Source organism: Echiichthys vipera (assembly GCF_963691815.1).
Source record: "Echiichthys vipera genome assembly, chromosome: 9".
In the NCBI taxonomy this organism is placed as follows: domain Eukaryota; kingdom Metazoa; phylum Chordata; class Actinopteri; order Perciformes; family Trachinidae; genus Echiichthys; species Echiichthys vipera.
Genome location: NC_139834.1, coordinates 1,650,773 through 1,668,713, shown reverse-complemented (window position 1 = coordinate 1,668,713; position 17,941 = coordinate 1,650,773). Strand labels below are relative to the sequence as shown.

Genomic DNA, 17,941 nt, shown 5'->3' with positions numbered 1-17,941 from the left:
CAGAGTCACTATAGGCCGAGCATTCACTTCATGGACTGAGAGAAAGGAGAGGAACGCCATTCAAACGCACGCCCACATGGCTACGCTGCTCCTTGATGCTAACATCACTTTCCTCTGCACTTAGCTGGAACGGCTAACGCTAACGGCTAACGCTAACCGTCAGTCAAACTCCTCTAATCCTTGTTTTGATGCTGTGATTTTCTGGAGGGGACAGGTTCAAACAGGCTCAAACAGACTCTGGTCTCCTGGAGCTACTGGGCCGGGTCTGACCAACCTGGCAACCCCACTGCTGGACTTCTTTTTTGTTGTTGCCACTAAGATCTTGAGACACTAGATGGAGCTGTTCTGCTCATTCTACAGAGTCAACCTTTATCAATCACAAGTTAATTTTACACATTAAAGGACATTATAAAGGCTTTGAAATGGTCAGAAACCACTTGATAAGCCAGTTAACTGTATATTGGTTTCTAACTACCAACTGTAGGTGGCAGTTTTCTCCTTACTGGCTGCTATTGTCGCTATATAACGGTGTGTCAAACTTATTTTAGTGGCATAAACGGACTGGTGTGAAGCCACTGCTCATCATATGTGCCACTTACAAAGAGCACACCCCGCGTTCTGTCAAACGTTTGATTCTACTGCCATAAGGCACAGAAAACAGTGTGTTTCTGCTAACAGCTAACGCCTTCAGTGTGCAGTGCTGATGCTAACTGGCGTAGACAGAAGCTCTTTGTCCACTGAAGGCAGAAAGGCACTAATCCATTTCTAAGTGGGTATTATCCACTTACTAATTGGTTTATGCTGATAGAGAGGATTAACTGCCCCTGGAACAGTTTTTTATTCAACACAGAATGGGCATATGACACTGAAACCAAGCCCCGCCCACAGAGACTTCCTGTTTGATCCAATCAGGAAGCTCCGTCAGCGTCAGTTCTCTGAGTGTCCACTAGGGGCAGGTTTCATAACAGAGCAGTTTCTCATTGAGCCCCATGTTAAACAGCCGTTTACACAGCATCATTAAACCTGTTTAAGGACAAAAGAACATTCTAGTCTGTGTGTTTAGCTCAGATCTCCATGGCAACACTGAGGGGGAGGGGCTAGTTTTTATTTTATTGGAGGTTAAAGTTTATGAATAATTAGGGGCGTGGCCTCTTGAGTGACAGCTAGCCTCTGGCCCTCACTTCTCCTCGGAGGTAAACGTCAGCCAGATGGACGTACGCCCCTCCCCCTAACGTCACATACATGCCCTTTTTTGGTCAGAGGAAATGAGGCGGAGTCAAAAACAAGATGGAGACTCCCGTAGGCGAGGACGATTGGATCAAGTTAGAGAACGGAGCTGACGGAGACGCTTCGTCTGTGGTCCCAGTAAACGTTGGTCACGGCAGCTTCCTGAGGCGTTTTTCCGAGGACGCTCTAAGTCAGGAACTTTTAAGTGCTGTTGAGGAATCCCCCGCGGTGGTGAGGTAAGATGTTTAGAGCGGACGGCCTCTGATGTGCAGTGTGCAGATGCTCCCCTGTCGTCTCTGCAGCTCCGGCTGCTGCAGTAATGTGCTCTCTCAGCCGGCGGCGCGCAGCCATGCCCTACATTACAAACCTGATGGGATGTTACGTTCCACGTTCTTTCACATTATGGGTCACTCACATTGGCAAACCGGCACTAATCTCACACAACAATGCTGTTCATTACAAACACAGTTGCCCCTCCCCCCCATCGTCACATACATGCCCTTTTTTGAGAGAACGAACCTCGCTACATCCATCTTTTAAAGGGTCTAATACTATGTCTCAAATCGCGCACTTTCACCCTCAAACTGGCTTTTTTTGAGAGTGGAAGTGCGTTCACACCGGTCACGCCAAACCCTGGAATGTGGATCAATGGACACTCAACGGCCTCAACCGCCGCCATTCTGTCTACGTAGCGGGAGAGACGGGACTTAATTCAAACTGGAAAATGGCGTAACAACAGAACAACAGAGCGGCAACAACTAGATTCACTTTATAAATGTAAAAAGACGATCAGAGGGTTTTTGTGCTGAGTCGGAAAAGTTGATGGAAAAGCTTTTTGAAAAATAAACAGAAGAAGAAGAAACACGAATGTCATTTCCTGTAAGTGCAGCGTGTGATTTCAGACAGAACTTACTGGGGCACTGAGTGAACTGATGGTGTCAGTGCAGAGGACACAAAGTGCTCGCTTTGGAGTTTTCAAACTTCAGCAGTAGGGCGACAAAATACTTCATCAATATGAACCTTTAAGCAGAACTTTAGGTTCAGTGTAATGGCGTCCGCACTAACAGCTGATCAATGCTTCACCAGCACATTCAAAAATATGGAGGTTCATTAAAAGTGTGACTGAGCATTTGGTGCAGAATCGTCCTCTGAATCACATCCAACAGGTAAAATGTTTTCAGAAGGAGGTCCCTGAAGAGAAACCCTATCAAACGGAGGTGTGTGTGTGTGTGTGTGTGACCTGAAGTGTATCAACGTCAACGTAGGGCTCCTCCACACGGAGAAGGTGAAGAGCCGCTGGTGTCGGTGTCGACAGAAGGTCCGCTCAACACGACCGGCGTCTTCTGAAGGATCACAAAGAGCCGCTCTTCAAGTTTGTAAGGCATCTTTATTCAAGCTGGTACCATTTACACAACAATACTGTGCTGATGGAGCTGGACAACGTTATTAATGGACTACATTCAAACGCCATTCACTCGTCACGTTCAGTCCAAACATCAACGAAGGAACTGCTAATGTCTGGAAACGCTGGATTAGTTCCTGTATTAAAAATCGCCAAAGATTTGATTTGAATCAATATTTCTTATGAAAACATTTCATACATCATTATGAATGATTTTACATCGGAGCAGACGAGATCAGACGGCGCCCTCTGCTGCCTGCGGTGTGTTTCACTTGGGCGCAGAGCGATCAAAGCAGCGCACGGACCCTCGGGGAGCGCGCCCAGCTGCAGAAATCAGTTTGAAATGAAACACTAAAGGTCATCTTCACCCGTCCGTCCGCACAGGTTGTGCATCACAATGCCGTGTTAGTTCCAGGGTTCGTAAATCTGCTCGCCCTTTTTAAGGAAAAGCAGGTTTATCCAAAGGTGGTGTTAATGAACAGCAGTCTATTCAGTGTGAAACTGGAGTGCTGGTCCAGTCCCGTGCGGGGCTGCATGGCTCCAGGTCTTTACTTCCACCTCAGCAGGTGGAGCAGCAGGAAGCGGGGCTCTCCTTCAGCCTTCTCTCACTTTGGCACTGAGCGCAGAGTTCTCCTGTCGAATGGCTTTGTAGTCTTCCAGGATCCTCTCCAGGTTAGCCACCGTCTTACTGCCGTTCTCCGTCTCAATCTGTGGACAAAGATGCCATTAAAGAACGTCCTTATACGCCTGAGATTAGTGTCCAGTACAGGGATAGTAGGCGCGTTTCAGTCAGGGTCACATGTTAAATGAAAAGCACACAAGCATAAAATTAAATAATGATGATGAATTTTGATTCTACCTGCATTTTTAAGACACAATGTCTGTTTTTTTATATTTCTATATTTGATAAAATACACATAAACAAGACAGACAGGGACATAGTGTTCGGCTAACCCTGGTCTCGGTGCTAAGCTAGGCTAACCCTGGTCTCGGTGCTAATTGGCTAACCCTGGTCTCGGTGCTAAGCTAGGCTGACCCTGGTCTCGGTGCTAAGCTAGGCTGACCCTGGTCTCGGTGCTAAGCTAGGCTGACCCTGGTCTCGGTGCTAAGCTAGGCTGACCCTGGTCTCGGTGCTAAGCTAGGCTGACCCTGGTCTCGGTGCTAAGCTAGGCTGACCCTGGTCTCGGTGCTAAGCTAGGCTGACCCTGGTCTCGGTGCTAAGCTAGGCTGACCCTGGTCTCGGTGCTAAGCTAGGCTAACCACATCCTACAGCTCTGTCTGTACTGGACACATTAAACAATAGTGATGAATACATTCATAAATTACAGAATAATCCCTTTTTCAGGTTCCAGTTCACGTATTTATACCGACTGGTGTTGTCACGACACCAAAATGACGACTTTGGTACGAAACCGTACCTAAAATATCTCGATACAGAAACTGAAACGAAACCACGGCGTAAAACTAAAATATCATCAAAAGTAATGGAATTAAATATTAGATGAGAGAATGTGGAACTTAAAATGATTTAAATTAAACACACTTAAACTTAAAGAGTCAAAATAAAAACATGTAGTTTCTTAACTTTTTATAGAAACTATGAAATGATCAAGCAGCTGTTTAAAAGAAGGTTTGTCACAGAACATCCACATGAAAACAGGAACATGTTCGTTATTATCTGGATCATTCTTTGGCCAATTTAAGCTTCCTGGTGTTGTTGTTGTGTTGTTGTTGATACTTAGGGTTAAAGTTCCTGTCTCCAGTGTGAATGTTTGCATACAGAGACGTGTGAAACCACATCGGACAGTACAACAGTTCGCTTTACCCTCGATTGCCTCGTGACACTAAACAAACACTCTTGAGTTCACGTTACATCCGGGGATATTTGTGTTATCTATCTCTAACCTGCAGCTCTCTGAACTCTTTGAACACGTCCTCATGTCTGTCAGCTCCAGGTTTCTCAGAGTCGGTTCGTTGGTCAGGCGGCTTTGTGGCGTCCGTGGGCGTGCCCTGACCGTCGGCAAAGCAAATTAAATACGTCCATGATTCTCTCTCTGTGCGTTTGCTTTTCCAAAAAGCCGAGGACGGTCGGCAGGAACGCTGTCAGCCATGTTTCTGTGAGTGTGTGTGTGTGTGTCACGGTGAAATCACGCCCACTCTGGCTGCAGACAGTGATGAAGCAGAGAGCAGCTGCACACAGACACGCTGCCCCACTGTCACACTAAGTTCATAAAAGTACAGATACTAATAAAAAGGTGAAAAGTATGTTTTTTAACAGCTTGGTACCGCGTCACCTCTCTAGTATCCAATGTCACCTGTGACCCCCAGAGGACCCGAAACAGGCTCTTGCTCATGCTTCATCAGGTAAAGAGTAAATCCTACCTGCTCCTCTAGATCTCGGATCTCTCTCAGGATTGTCCCGGTGTCCTCGATGGTTTGGATCAACTGATTACAGTTCTGCACACAGGAGGGCAGAATTAAGAGATGACACGTTCCACATACTAACTGACTAAAGAACGATGTAAGAAGAACGAAACATGATGACGTACTTCGTGCAGGGCAGCCAGGTACTTGTAGGATTTGCGGACGGATTCATCTTTTTTGGCGTCCTTTAAACACAAAAATGAATTCATGAATTTATGAGAGTCTAAAAAAACACGTCATTTAAAACAGTCATTTCAAGAATCCTCAGGTTCAAAGAGCGTTCAGAAGAAACACTGTGAATCAGTTTGCTTCTGATCGACGCTGGGTTTCGCAAAACATGATGAATCAAAGTCAATCCAGCGTCCTGAGAACCTTCATTGTTGGTATTTCTAAAAACCAACAAGGTCTTCACCTCGCTGTTGTTCAAGTTACTCTCTTTCATCAAGTTCCTTCACAACCAAACAATTAACAAGAGTGTAACAGGAGTCCTGATGAAACCAAGCTGCTTACCTTGAAGACCAGCTCGTCGGTCACAGCGAAGGTCCTGTCCAGTTTCCCCGTCAGGTTGTTGATCTCTTTCTGGAGCGCTTTAGTGTCCGACAAAATCTGCGAGGGAGTGAACACTGTTGATGAGGGGATGCTACAGCTGACGCACACAGCACTTACTTACACAGGGAGGTTCCAGAAGTAACACACGCCAGGTGCCATAAGCGAGCAGTTTCTCAGTTTGGCGAGGAAATTTCAGAGGATAATGCGCCACACGGCTCAGAGCAGAGCCCCTCTGAGCCCCTCTGAGCCCCGCGGGAACACAAGGAGCGCGTCAACGTCATTTTGCGGCCCGGAGCTGAAATCAAACGCACCCTTTCTGCTTGTCGAGTAAAACCATCTCCACTGAGCTTCAGTAGAACTACACTGATTTTCAAATCAAGATTCCAGCGCGACGGCCGCCTCAAAATATATAATGCAGAAAAAACCCTGTAATCGATTATATGTTGTTATTTTTGACAGCCCTACTCCAAAAGGGATCTATTAAACTTAGCTGTGCATCTGCTTTGGTGCTTTATATATTCGTTCTTTTTAGTTGTGTCTTGTAATTTGCTTCTAAAACGTACCTTTGTAATTTCTTCCTTCTGTTTGCTGATGTTGCTGACGATCTCCAGGATCCTCTGAGTGTACGCTGACCGAGACACGTCCTGAGGAAGGTTTTCCAACTCCGTTACCTACAAACGAGGAGAACGCACAACACAAAGGATCAAACACTCATTCAGCGAGACGCCAAGAGACAACGAACTCTGCAGATGTGTTACATTTCAAACAAATGAAGGCATCGGTGATCGACAGAGCACACCAGAGGTAGAGACCAGCTGTAGGTTCTTTGCTAGCGTTCAAAAGAAATGTTAACTCAGCTCATTACCAGTTGTTTGAAGAGCTCTTCCTTCTTCTTGGCCTCCTCCGTAGACACACGGATTTTGTCATGCAGAGACTTGATCTCAGACAGCTTCCTGGACGACTCCATCTGAGGACGACGGAGACAAACGATCAGAATCCACACGTGTTTCTACTGCGACAAATGAAGGGACACATGTGTTGGAAGGCACCACTTACGTCCTGGTTGCTGCAGATTTCTTTGAGTCTGCGGTGCTCGTCGATGAGTGGAGCGCGGTGTTTCTCCCACTGAGCGGCCAGGTGCACCACCCGCTTGGCACTGGCCTCCACCAGAGCCTGGAGGAACAAACGCACTTTAACTTTAACCTGTCTGAGTCTCCAGTCAGTGGGTGTCAGAGATCGCACTCAGCGCTCGTACCTGAAGCTTCAGCAGGTTGTTGTCCGCGTCAGGCAGCAGGTCAATGGTTTTCTTCTTCACCTGCAACTTCTCCTCTTTTTCAGTGTTCCCCAGCTCTCTCTGCTTCAACTCGTTCAACACCTGCACCAAAACACGTGAAACATTACACCTCATTTGTGTCCAGGTTGCTAATTTGGGGCATTGTGACGGCTGTTATGGAAGCCAACATCTCCATGTGACTGATTTATCAGTGTTAACTCCTTTTTTTCTTTACAAGGATGTTTCTACGTGCAGGTCTGACGCTGGGACCCGCCGGGGCTGTTTCTGTCAGGACGCTTGAGATGATGCAGGAGGAGAAACCTCTCAATATTTACTGGGGCCCGTCCACACAGAGACGGCTTTCCTGTAACTGCACAACTTTAGTTTTGGTCAGCAAGCCACACACAGGCGGAACTTTAGAAACCGGGTCCCAGAGTGTGCAGATTGTAAAACGCCCCCCATGGCGTTGTGGTCTGGACGGTGAAAGCTCAAACTTTGTTAAAGGATGCCGTCATGGCCCCGACCCCTGACCTCTGACCCCGCGGCGTCACATAACAACAACAGTGCTGCTGCGTGAGAGGAAAGAGACGGACCCAGAGACTGTTTACTGAACTGGACTCTGAGCCACATGTATGGGACTGAATGAGGCCCAGCACAGATTTCTCCCTTTTCCCTGATGCTCTGAATAAGGAGCTAAACTGCTCTAGGCTCTGTTTCTAAATCCAGTTCTAAGAAGCTGTGAAAAGTCTCTAAATGTAGTGAGAAAGTGGCGCCTGGGAGTGCTTTGGGACGGGGAAGGGGCTCCCAGCAGCACCCTCTGCTCAGTGAGGACACTAACTGCAGAGTGAAGGGGCTCCCAGCAGCCCCCTCTGCTCAGTGAGGACACTAACTGCAGAGTGAAGGGGCTCCCAGCAGCCCCCTCTGCTCAGTGAGGACACTAACTGCAGCGTGAAGGGGCTCCCAGCAGCCCCCTCTGCTCAGTGAGGACACTAACTGCAGAGTGAAGGGGCTCCCAGCAGCACCCACTGCTCAGTGAGGACACTAACTGCAGAGTGATGGGTGCATCAGAGTCCAGAACAGCACCAAAGTCTCCACTAAGACCAGAACCAGGGACACGTTTGTCTCTAGGATGGAGGAGGATTTGGAGAGGAACTCTCCGGTGTTTGGATTCTCCACAGCGTCTCCCCGTCTCTTCTTCTCCGTTGTTGGTGTATTTCTGTGGCAGTTACAGCGCCACCTCCAGGCCTGGCATGGGTACTACAGCGTTTGGAGTCGCTTTATTGATTATCAGAGTCTGAAAGATGTTTTATTTTGAAAAACGACTGGATTCTCTCCCATCTCTCGTGTGTATCTTACGCTTGACACATGTTCCGTGTGCTAGTTGAAAAGTGTGTGTGTGTGTGTGTGTGTGTGCGTGTGTGTGTTACCTGTGCATTAGTGACACTCATGTGCTTCATGTCTGTTGCTAGCTGGTCAACATCACTGCAGAGCTGCTGGAACTGCTGCTGGAGTGAATCGTACTCCTCCTGCTGACGGAGCTGGATATCACTCTCTGACTGAGGGCCGACGGGGACGGAGGACCTGGTTCCTGCTGTCGCCTGCTGGAGGGACACACACACACACACACACACACACAGCGATCAGTGAACATTCGATTAATATCTGACTGTAGAGACGTCTGTTTTAAACCGTGCCGGGTTGTTGTCCTCACCTTTGTGAAGGTGAACTTCTGTGTGTGTGTGAAGTGGGTGCCTTTGGTCAGGATGTGGTCGGAGGGGGCGGAGCCTCTGAAGGCCTGCAGCAGCTCGGACAGGTCAGAGGTGGAGCGAGGACCCCCAAAGGCACTTTCAGGAGAGGGCAGTGCAGCAGAACGCAGCTGTTCCTCGATGCGTTTACGCAGCCGGGCCAGTTTTCTGGAGCGATACTCCTGTTCAACGGCAGACAAACTCCTTTAGTGCGCTGTGGTTTATCAACATATCCTGAATGGGTACAAAGGATCTAACGCTATAACCTTTGATTTATGAATAGGTTTTTCACCCAACTAGTCTCACAGAACCAACTTTAGCCTCGTAAACACGGCGTATTCGTTGTTGCACCTGGATCACGGCCCGTCGTCTGTGTGGGAGGTACGAAGGCTGTTACGCCTCTGAGCCGGCAGCAGACAGAGTCACAGAGCTTGCACACCTTTTTTTTTTTTTTTTACTATTATATGTATATATTGTTGTTATTTGTTATACAAAACACAATTTCAATGTACCGTATTTTCCACATTATAAGACGCACCTTCAATGAACGTCTTATTTTGAAACTTTTTTCATATATAAGGTCACCACATTATAAGGCTCATAGAACAGACGCTACAGTGGAGGCTGGGGTCACGTTCTGCATCCATTAGATGGAGCTGCTCTAAAGGGAACGTCAACACAACAGTCAGGGGAGGTCGTCTTGTTGCTTCCTCCACTTCCGCTCCATTGATTGGTTCATGTTCAACTCTCTGGCTGCTGCTCTGTTCCCGTGTTCTACTGTGTGACTAATGGCCTTGAGTGTAAACTCTGCGTCGTAAGCGTGTCTCTAAACAGGAGCCATTTTGGGCTCTTTACACAAACACACACATGGAAATGAAACGGCACGCTTCACACAGTCGTATATCTCAACATGCACCGCGCGTTACTTCTTCTACGGGGGAAAATAGAGTCGGCGGCTGCTCACCGTAGTTGGAGACCTGTTGTGGCTCAATATTGGTCCATATATAAGGAGCACCGCATTATAAGGAGCACTGCATTATAAGGAGCACTGTCGGCTTATAGTGCGGAGAATACGGCAGTTGGGACGTGTAAAACGGTAATAAAAGCAATTGATACAATGATTTACACCTATATTCAATTTAACACACTACAGAGACAAGATGTTTAATGTTCAAACTAATAAACTTTATATTGTTTTTTACAAATATTTACTGATTTAGAATCTGATGCCTGCGACACGTTACAAAGAGGCTTGGACAGGATCAACAAAAGACTGGGGAAGTTGAGTAATGCTCCAAAAACGCCCGTTTGGATCATTCCACAGGTGAACAGGGCGAGTTTGTCGCTTTGTTAACAACTGTGTGAGCAAACAGTCCAACAGTTTAAGGATTAACGTTTCTCAACGTACAATCGCAAGGAATTTAGGGGTTTCATCATCTACAGTCAATAATATCATCAAAAGGTTCAGAGCATCTGGAGAAATCTCTGCACGTAAGCAGCAAAGCTGAAAATACTGAATGTCTGTGACCTTCGATCTCTCGGACGACACTGCACTAAAAACTGATCGTTCTGTAAAGGACTTTACCGCATGGGCTCAGGAACACTTCAGAAAACCACTGTCAGTCATTTGTCAGTTTATTGAGTGTCGTTAAAAGGAAAGGTGATGAAACACAGTGGTAAACGTGTCCATGTCCCAGGAATGTGTCGAAGACATTAAACTCAAAATCAGTGAAAGCCCAATAAAGTTTATCAGTTATCAACATTAAATATCTTGTCTCTGTAGTAAATTCATTGAATAAAGGTAGAAAAAGGATTTGCAGATCATTCTATTCTGTTTTTATTTACGTCCAAACTTCATTGGACTTGGGATTTATTGATAATTTGAGAGTTTACACCGTCTCACACATGCAGTTTGATCTCATGGCAGGACAGGTGTCTTTCTGTTACCAGGTAACTGCACGGCCGACTGACAATAGCTTGACAAAACACGATTTCAGACCTGTTCAGAGAACCAAAACCACAGTAGTAACAGACAATCTAACACTGCGTGGACTGTAAATGTGATTGTGGCGAGCGTGGTGGTTCACCTGGGGTGTAAGGCGAGACAGAAGCCCCTGACTGTTCCACTCGCTGTCCCACTCCTGAGCAGCACTCAGCTCGGCCGTGTGCTGCTCCAGTATGGACGCCACAACTGAGGAACGGAGGGAAGGCTGGGCGGTTACAGGAGGAAGAATGTCCCGCTGATAGTCCGTCACCTCTGAAAACACAGTAACAAACACTGCATTCAAACGCCCTCCTTCCTTTCTTCACAGTGATTTGAGCAGAAGCCTGAGGATGATTGAACAGATATGATGGAAAGAAGCAGCACAGCTCAGTGTATCGGGTGCACAGCTCAGTGTATCGGGTGCACAGCTCAGTGTAGCGGGTGCACAGCTCAGTGTATCGGGTGCACAGCTCAGTGTATCGGGTGCACAGCTCAGTGTAGCGGGTGCACAGCTCAGTGTAGCGGGTGCACAGCTCAGTGTAGCGGGTGCACAGCTCAGTGTAGCGGGTGCACAGCTCAGTGTAGCGGGTGCACAGCTCAGTGTAGCGGGTGCACAGCGGCCGCCAGGATCAAAGACACTAAACAGCCGACGATGGGTCCCAGCTAAAACACGTCCTATTTCGCCCACAATAAATAAGAGCACGAGGTTTCTGTGTGTACCAGTATTTTGTTTCTTTGGACTAAACAAAGTAAGACACCGGTGATGAACTGTGACATCACCTTACAGGGATTTGCCCTCTCCTTGAATCATTTCCACAATAACGGTCACTTGTCCCAGCTCACCTTTACCCTCCATTGAACAACATTCTGCATTAAAACCATTGTTCTAACTTCAGATGATGATTAGATTACTTCCTGAGCAGGTGTCACCTTGCGTGGCAGCCTGTGCCGTCAGTGTATAATTGTGTGTGAATGATGATTTTCTTTGGTGCTACGGATCAGGTGAAATCCTACAGCGTGTGTTTGTGCGGTAGGTTTCTCACCTTTCAGCTGCTTCTTTCCTGGACCTTTAGTGCAGTGTGGTAAACTGAGAGGCTGGACGTGGAAGCTGTGCAACGCTCCTGGACTCTAAACAGAAAAAAGAAAGAAATGCTGAGACAGAACTCAGACACACTCTCTGTTAGAGACGCACCGATCCAGTTTCTTCAGATCTGATCCGAAAACGAGATCTGGGCTGAGCAGATCAGCCGATACTGATCCGATCCTCCTGTTGAATGAATGAACCGTATGCGTGTCCATGTGAGTGAAGGCGTCAGGCTTGACACAAACATTTAGCCTTGTTAAAAACCAGTTAACAAATACTAACAAATAAGGTGTACATTAACAGCTAAAATAAATAAATAACACTGCCATGTAAAGTGCAAACAGATATTTTTAAAGGGAATATTAAATATAGGGGCCTCCAACGGCTTAATTAACTTGCTGTGTTTGATATTAATCAAAAAGAAACGACTGGATCGGCCTCATTCATCCGATATCGATCCAGCTCATTAGTCGATACCGGAGCGATATCCAATCCTGGTATCAGATCGGTGCATCTCGACTCTGGGTAGGTTACGAATGATGAGTTAATATCATTCATCCAGAGGCATCAAAGTCAAAATCAACACACAATCACTTCATTATCACTGGGAAAGTCCCTGATTCAAGTCTTTTCCTACTGATGAAGAGTTCAACCCAATGTTCAGTGAAGTATTTGAGTTCCAGCCGTCAGTCAGCCCGCGTTAAAATGAGTAAAAAGCTATTCAGATGTAAAAGATATATGCTTCTGTTAGTGACCAGAGTAATTCAACGGAGGAGAGTGAAGCTAGCTTTGAAGATGAGACACAGTGAAGTTTGGAGATGGATCAGGCATCATGTAGCCAGTCTGATTCATCTAAATACACCTGGATCAACCACTCTCCCCCTCCTGCTGCTGAAAGACATGAGACTTCCCTGTGTGTTTCGGCCCTTGTCAGACATCAAAATGCAACTTTAAAGAGCTTACTTGTGTTTCACAGTGCAGTGGCAGTCTGCAGTTTGGAGGCAGCCAGGGCACCGCCAGCTGGGCTTTGATTGCAGCAGCGATGGCTTTCTGGAGGATCACGGATTTACCTACAGGAAGAGAAGACAGCTCTGGGTGACTCATCAGTGAGCAGCAGGCGATAACAAAACACCTCGTCGTGACGACATCATCTTAAGAAACTGTAGAGCAACAACAACAGCAGTTCCTCATCTCTATCAGGCTGTTCCGTCTGACGTAACACCCTTTCAAAATAAGTTTCCCGCTCCATTGAAACTAAAGCAGACAACAATAGCCGAACATGTGAACAATTGCGATCACCTCTTTGGTCAGTTAGACGTCTTTTTCATCGTGAAGACAGAGTTAAAATGACATTTACGTTGGTTTTTAAAAACTCAGATCTGTTCAAAAAACAAGGAACACGGCACTGCGGTGTTGGAGAGACACGAGGCTCGGACCTGAAAATCATATTTTGGAAGGGTGTGAAGGGTGTCTGATGTGATACGACTTTAATGTAACATTAAATAGTTCAGGAAACTCTTTCACACAAACAGTACGTTTCAAAATATCAGGATGATAGTATCTTGTGTTATTGTCCAAATAACACCACATGTAACTGTGTGGACAACGTAAGCCGGGTCTCTCTGTACCTGTTGGCTGGTCTGACGCCTCCGCACTTTCTCTGGGCAGCTTCTCCACCAGGAACATGAGCAGGGAGCGGATCTCTGGCTCGCTGCTGTACAGAAAGGTCTGGTAGCCAATCTCTCCTTTATACCCGATGTCCTGCAAACCAACAGTTTAACATAAGAATACTGCAAGAGAATGATGGGCATTGCAGTCTGAACTTTAACCACAACTCCCTAATTCAGCGCACTTAAGTGTCCTGTAAAGATTATAATTTAAGTCTCTGACTAAAAATGTACCAAAGGGAACTGTGCTGAAAATGTCTGTGTTTAAATGGGTTCATGACACAAAAGGGTGAAATAGAAGTCTGTGGAAAAAACATAAATAGCTGAAGCAACTCACGTCTTCCTCTGTTGATGTAATTTACTCAGTTCTCATTTATCTCATGACCAAGACCATGAGATGTGGCTGAGAGCTCCAGAACAACCTAAGTGATCTTTGAGTTAGCTCTTAAAATGAACGTTCCCGAGGTCAACAATCAACAAACGTTCTTGTCTTTAAAGTGAAATTCTGGCGTAAAATCATCCCAGGGTCTTTTTCTGCAAATGCACTCATCAAATAAACCATGGAGACAGTTTTTTTCATGTACCAACTATTAACGGAGAAATCCAGGAGAGATGCTAACAGCCAGATGTGGCTAACAGTGATTAGCTCGGGGCAGCACGGTGAAGGCATTCAAAGGTCTTTTTTAACCACTAATGCTGCTGAAAATAACAGCAAACCTCTGCAGCAGCATGAGAAGAGTCCCTACACGCACAACAAAGCACCAATGGGCTCCTTCCACTGTAATGGACTTGACTATGAGAGGAGCTGGTACAGGGGCCAGTAGGTGAGTCTTTAAAACACTCTTTAATAAACTCTGGCTTCACTAACTACGCTGATGACGCTTTGTTGTGTGTGTAGGGACTCTTCTCATGCTGCTGCAGAGGTTTGCTGTTATTTTCAGCAGCATTAGTGGTTAAAAAAGACCTTTGAATTTGGGTTTCTCTCTGCTCTAACACTCCTGACTCTAATGATGTGCTCGTTATCAAGCAGCTGGAGCTCGTCACAGGTTTGATAATCATCAGACTCAGGTGTGTTGGAGCAGGAGAAACCTAAAACCTGCAGGACGGTGGTTCCAGGAGCAGGATTGGGCGCCCCTGACTTAGACGGTCTACTGAAGAGCTTAATTAAGTCTGGGCAATAACTCTGCGGGGTCTTACCTGACAGGCCTGTGCCAGGCTCATGCCCACTCTGAAGCGGGCAGACATGCCTGGAGGGAGGGAGGTGGGCAGAGCGCTGCCCAGGCCCGGTTCGATCACCCGGATACATCTGACCACGGCCTCCACGATGAGCTCACTGCTGAACTGTTTGACGCTGTCAGTCTCCTCGCTCACCTCTCTGCGGGTCACAACGTAAACGTTAACGCCACTCCGCTCAATCTTCAGAACGTAAATAGACAATGTAGAGGAAATCCCTGACCAGTTTTTGAGTATTGAGTAGAGCTGATTTAAGGTACTAACAATTATTACTAGTTCAATGCAAGATACTTTACCCCCGTACACCAGATACTTGTGTCTAATGTGGTACATAAAGGTGGTCTGTTTCACCGCCTCTGGGAACAGAACCTCATTCAAGATTTTGAGAAGAGGTTTTTGCAATTGTATCCATCTTTATTAAGGAACGACTTCCACTCTGTCCCGAGCTTTGGATTTTTGAGGATATGAACAGAAACAAAGAAAGAAAATTAATGCCAAATGGCTGACGGGTCGTGACTGGCTTCTGTTGAATATGGAGGATTTCACATGTACGCAAAAGATGGATGGATAGACGGAAAGATAGATAGATGGAAGGATAGATAGATGGAAGGATAGATAGATGGAAGGATAGATAGATAAAGGATAGATAGATGTATAGATAGATAGAAGGATAGATGGATAGATAGATAGAAGGATAGATGGATAGATAGATAAAGGATATATAGATAGAAGGATAGATAAATAGAAGAATAGATAGATAGAAGGATAGATAGATGGAAGGATAGATAGATAGATTGATCGACAGATAGATAGAAAGATAAAGACAGAAGTATAGATAGATAGATGGCAGGATAGAGATATAGATAGATAGAAGATAGATAGACAGAGGTATAGGAGGATAGATAGATGGAAGGATGGAAGGAAGGATAGATAGAAGGATAGATGAAAGATAGATGGATAGAGATAAAGACTGAGACAGACAGACAGACAGACAGACAGACAGACAGATAGACAGATAGACAGATAGATAGATAGATAGATAGATAGATAGATAGATAGATAGATAGATATCCCAAGCTTGTAATGAAATGTCTGTCCTTTCTGTGTAGATTCTGTTGTGTGTATTGTACTTAAGTGTGTTTTAATGCCAACCGTGTTGATAAAATGACCAAATGCATTCAGTTGAACTCAGAATTTCTCTTATTTTCACCGGAAATAAACGTGTCTGGTGGAAATCCACATTGTCTGGTGATCAAATCAGTGAATTATGAACCCTGCTCACAGCCGCAGCCGCCTGTGATCATGTGATGGGCTCACTTCTGTCTGACAACACAATTACACAATTACAAACCCACCAAACTCAACATTACTCAGCGAAAGTGTCATTTCACCCCCGTGGGTGAGTCCTCACCGTTACACACAGCTGTGATCACTGTGAATCCATGTGCTGGTACTTACGTGCCGACTTGTTTGAGGGCGTGAATCAAAATTTTATCAACTTCTTCCATGTTTGCAGAGTTTCCCTGTGACTGTGGATGAACTAGCTAACACACGGGAGCGGCGGAGGGATTTAATAACACCAAGCTAGCTGATATCAGATGAAAGCAGGCTAGAGAACTAGCTTCCATCTTCCGTTAGCTCACTATTTTCCCGCTCGCGTTGCTATGGAAACCATGGTGACTCTACTTTGTCTTTAAAGCTCCGTACTACAAAATTAACCTTTAATTAACTAATTTAATATTAAACATTCCCCTAAAAACTGAGCTCGAGCGGGACTGTCTGCTACAGGCGTAACAAATCTGACATTTCTGTCCTCGGTGCGGAAATGACGTCAAATGGGACAGGAGCAGAGGGATTCTGGGAGTTAGAGTTTTATCCAGAATCACCGTCAGAGAGAAAGAGCGGGAACCGAGCGATGTAGGAATGCATTTCCCAGCATGCAACACAAGAGGCAAGCTCGTGACCGGAAAAGTGCTGGATAGTTGTTGTTTTTTCCAAAACTTTATTTAAAACAGTTGAGTTTGTTACAATTTATCGTATTAATATTGAATTTCCAATCCTTAAAAACATTCCAAACATATTAATACAAACATTGACAATATAATAAGGTGCAAACATAAGTAAATACAAATAATAAAGTAGTAAAGTAGTTTGATATATATATATATATGATATGGATGTAAACAATTGATGTTTCAGCAGATTACTGTGAAGGAGTAGTGTCTGTGAAACGATGTGTGAATATAATATGTTGTTTTGTTTTTTTTTTAGCGCAAAATGATTGATAGCAGCAGGTCCATAAGTGCAACTAGCATAGTTATTTTCTGTGTGTCTGTAAAGGGTAAAACAAAAAATAAAAATACAATCATAATCATCACCTCACTCCAAAAGGCCCCAATCAGTGGACACTTGTCCCCCTGGGGTTATTCAAGTATTTCTGATGCTCCCACTTTAATATCTTTAACTCAATCCCCTTATAATTAAAAATATACAATCATAAGCATCACCTCACTCCAAAAGGCCTGAGTCAGTGGACGGACACTTGTCCCCCTGGGGTTATTCAAGTATTTCTGATGCTTCCACTTTGACATCTTTAACTCAGGATTCAAGATTCAAGATTCAAGAAGCTTTATTTCTCCCGAGGGAAATGATTGTGCAACAGTTTCAATACAAAGATGGGAAAGAGTCAGAGTGACAAAAAGCATAAAAACATAAATCAAATCAAAATAAAGCTAACGTAAAATAAATCAAACAGTAACTAAATGTGACGGAGTGCAACAGACATTGTGGTTAAACATAGGTTTATATACTACACAACAACACGCAGCGTGCAGTTTAGCAGCAGACTGAAATAAAATAAGTACAAACTAAATAAGTGAAAACAGTGTTAAAGTGTAGCAGCATTTCTGACTGAACTAAGTGACAGTACAACTCAATAAAATGGTGCAGTGTTGATATAAAGTGACAGTGACATTTTTCAGGATACAGTGTCTCCACTGTTCCTTACCTGATCGGGGGGAGATGAATTATAAAGTGATATAAAGTGATGCAGTGATGATATAAAGTGATGTAGTGATGATATAAAGTGATATAAAGTGACATTTGCTCAGGACACAGTGTCTCCACTGGTCCTTACCTGACCTGTAGATGAATTATACAGTTTGATGGCCACCGGAATAAATGACTTCCTCTGGTGTTCAGTGTTACACTGAGGGAGGATGAGTGTCTGACTGAAGGTGCTTCTGCTCAATCCCCTGGTTCATCTTATAATTTAAAAAAAACACCATTATAATGTTTTCTATCTCTACTTATGCATGTATTTATTGTGTATTTATCTAATCGTGATGGTTTGA

General features: G+C 45.1%; 1 protein-coding gene across 3 annotated transcripts; it reads right to left on the bottom strand.

The window, feature by feature from the left end:
• Positions 1–2,618: 2,618 nt before the first annotated feature.
• On the bottom strand, positions 2,619–16,407 carry ccdc22 (CCC complex scaffolding subunit CCDC22). Of its 3 annotated transcripts, none has more exons than XM_083919659.1 (16): positions 16,047–16,407; positions 14,553–14,730; positions 13,317–13,449; positions 12,652–12,758; positions 11,648–11,732; positions 10,708–10,877; positions 8,587–8,802; positions 8,303–8,476; positions 6,858–6,977; positions 6,659–6,775; positions 6,468–6,569; positions 6,166–6,273; positions 5,564–5,659; positions 5,179–5,238; positions 5,012–5,086; positions 2,619–3,337 (listed from the first exon to the last, which is right to left on the bottom strand). In XM_083919659.1, exons 1-16 carry the CDS (start codon positions 16,094–16,096, stop codon positions 3,224–3,226), a joined length of 1,905 nt encoding a protein of 634 aa, XP_083775785.1. In that variant the 5' UTR covers positions 16,097–16,407; the 3' UTR covers positions 2,619–3,223. The 3 variants fall into 3 exon arrangements, with proteins under 3 accessions (XP_083775785.1, XP_083775786.1, XP_083775787.1); XM_083919660.1 differs by having other exon boundaries at positions 8,303–8,473; XM_083919661.1 differs by having other exon boundaries at positions 16,000–16,109.
• Between the last annotated feature and the right edge of the window lie 1,534 nt (positions 16,408–17,941).

Coding starts and splice junctions, on each gene's coding strand:
- ccdc22 (XM_083919659.1), bottom strand. CDS start 16,096: ATGGAAGAAGTTGATAAAATTTTGATTCACGCCCTCAAACAAGTCGGC. Junction 8,477..8,586: donor AGAAGTTCACCTTCACAAAG/GTGAGGACAACA, acceptor GTGTCCCTCCAG/CAGGCGACAGCAGGAACCAG. Junction 3,338..5,011: donor TCCGAGATCTAGAGGAGCAG/GTAGGATTTACT, acceptor CTTTGTCCACAG/ATTGAGACGGAGAACGGCAG.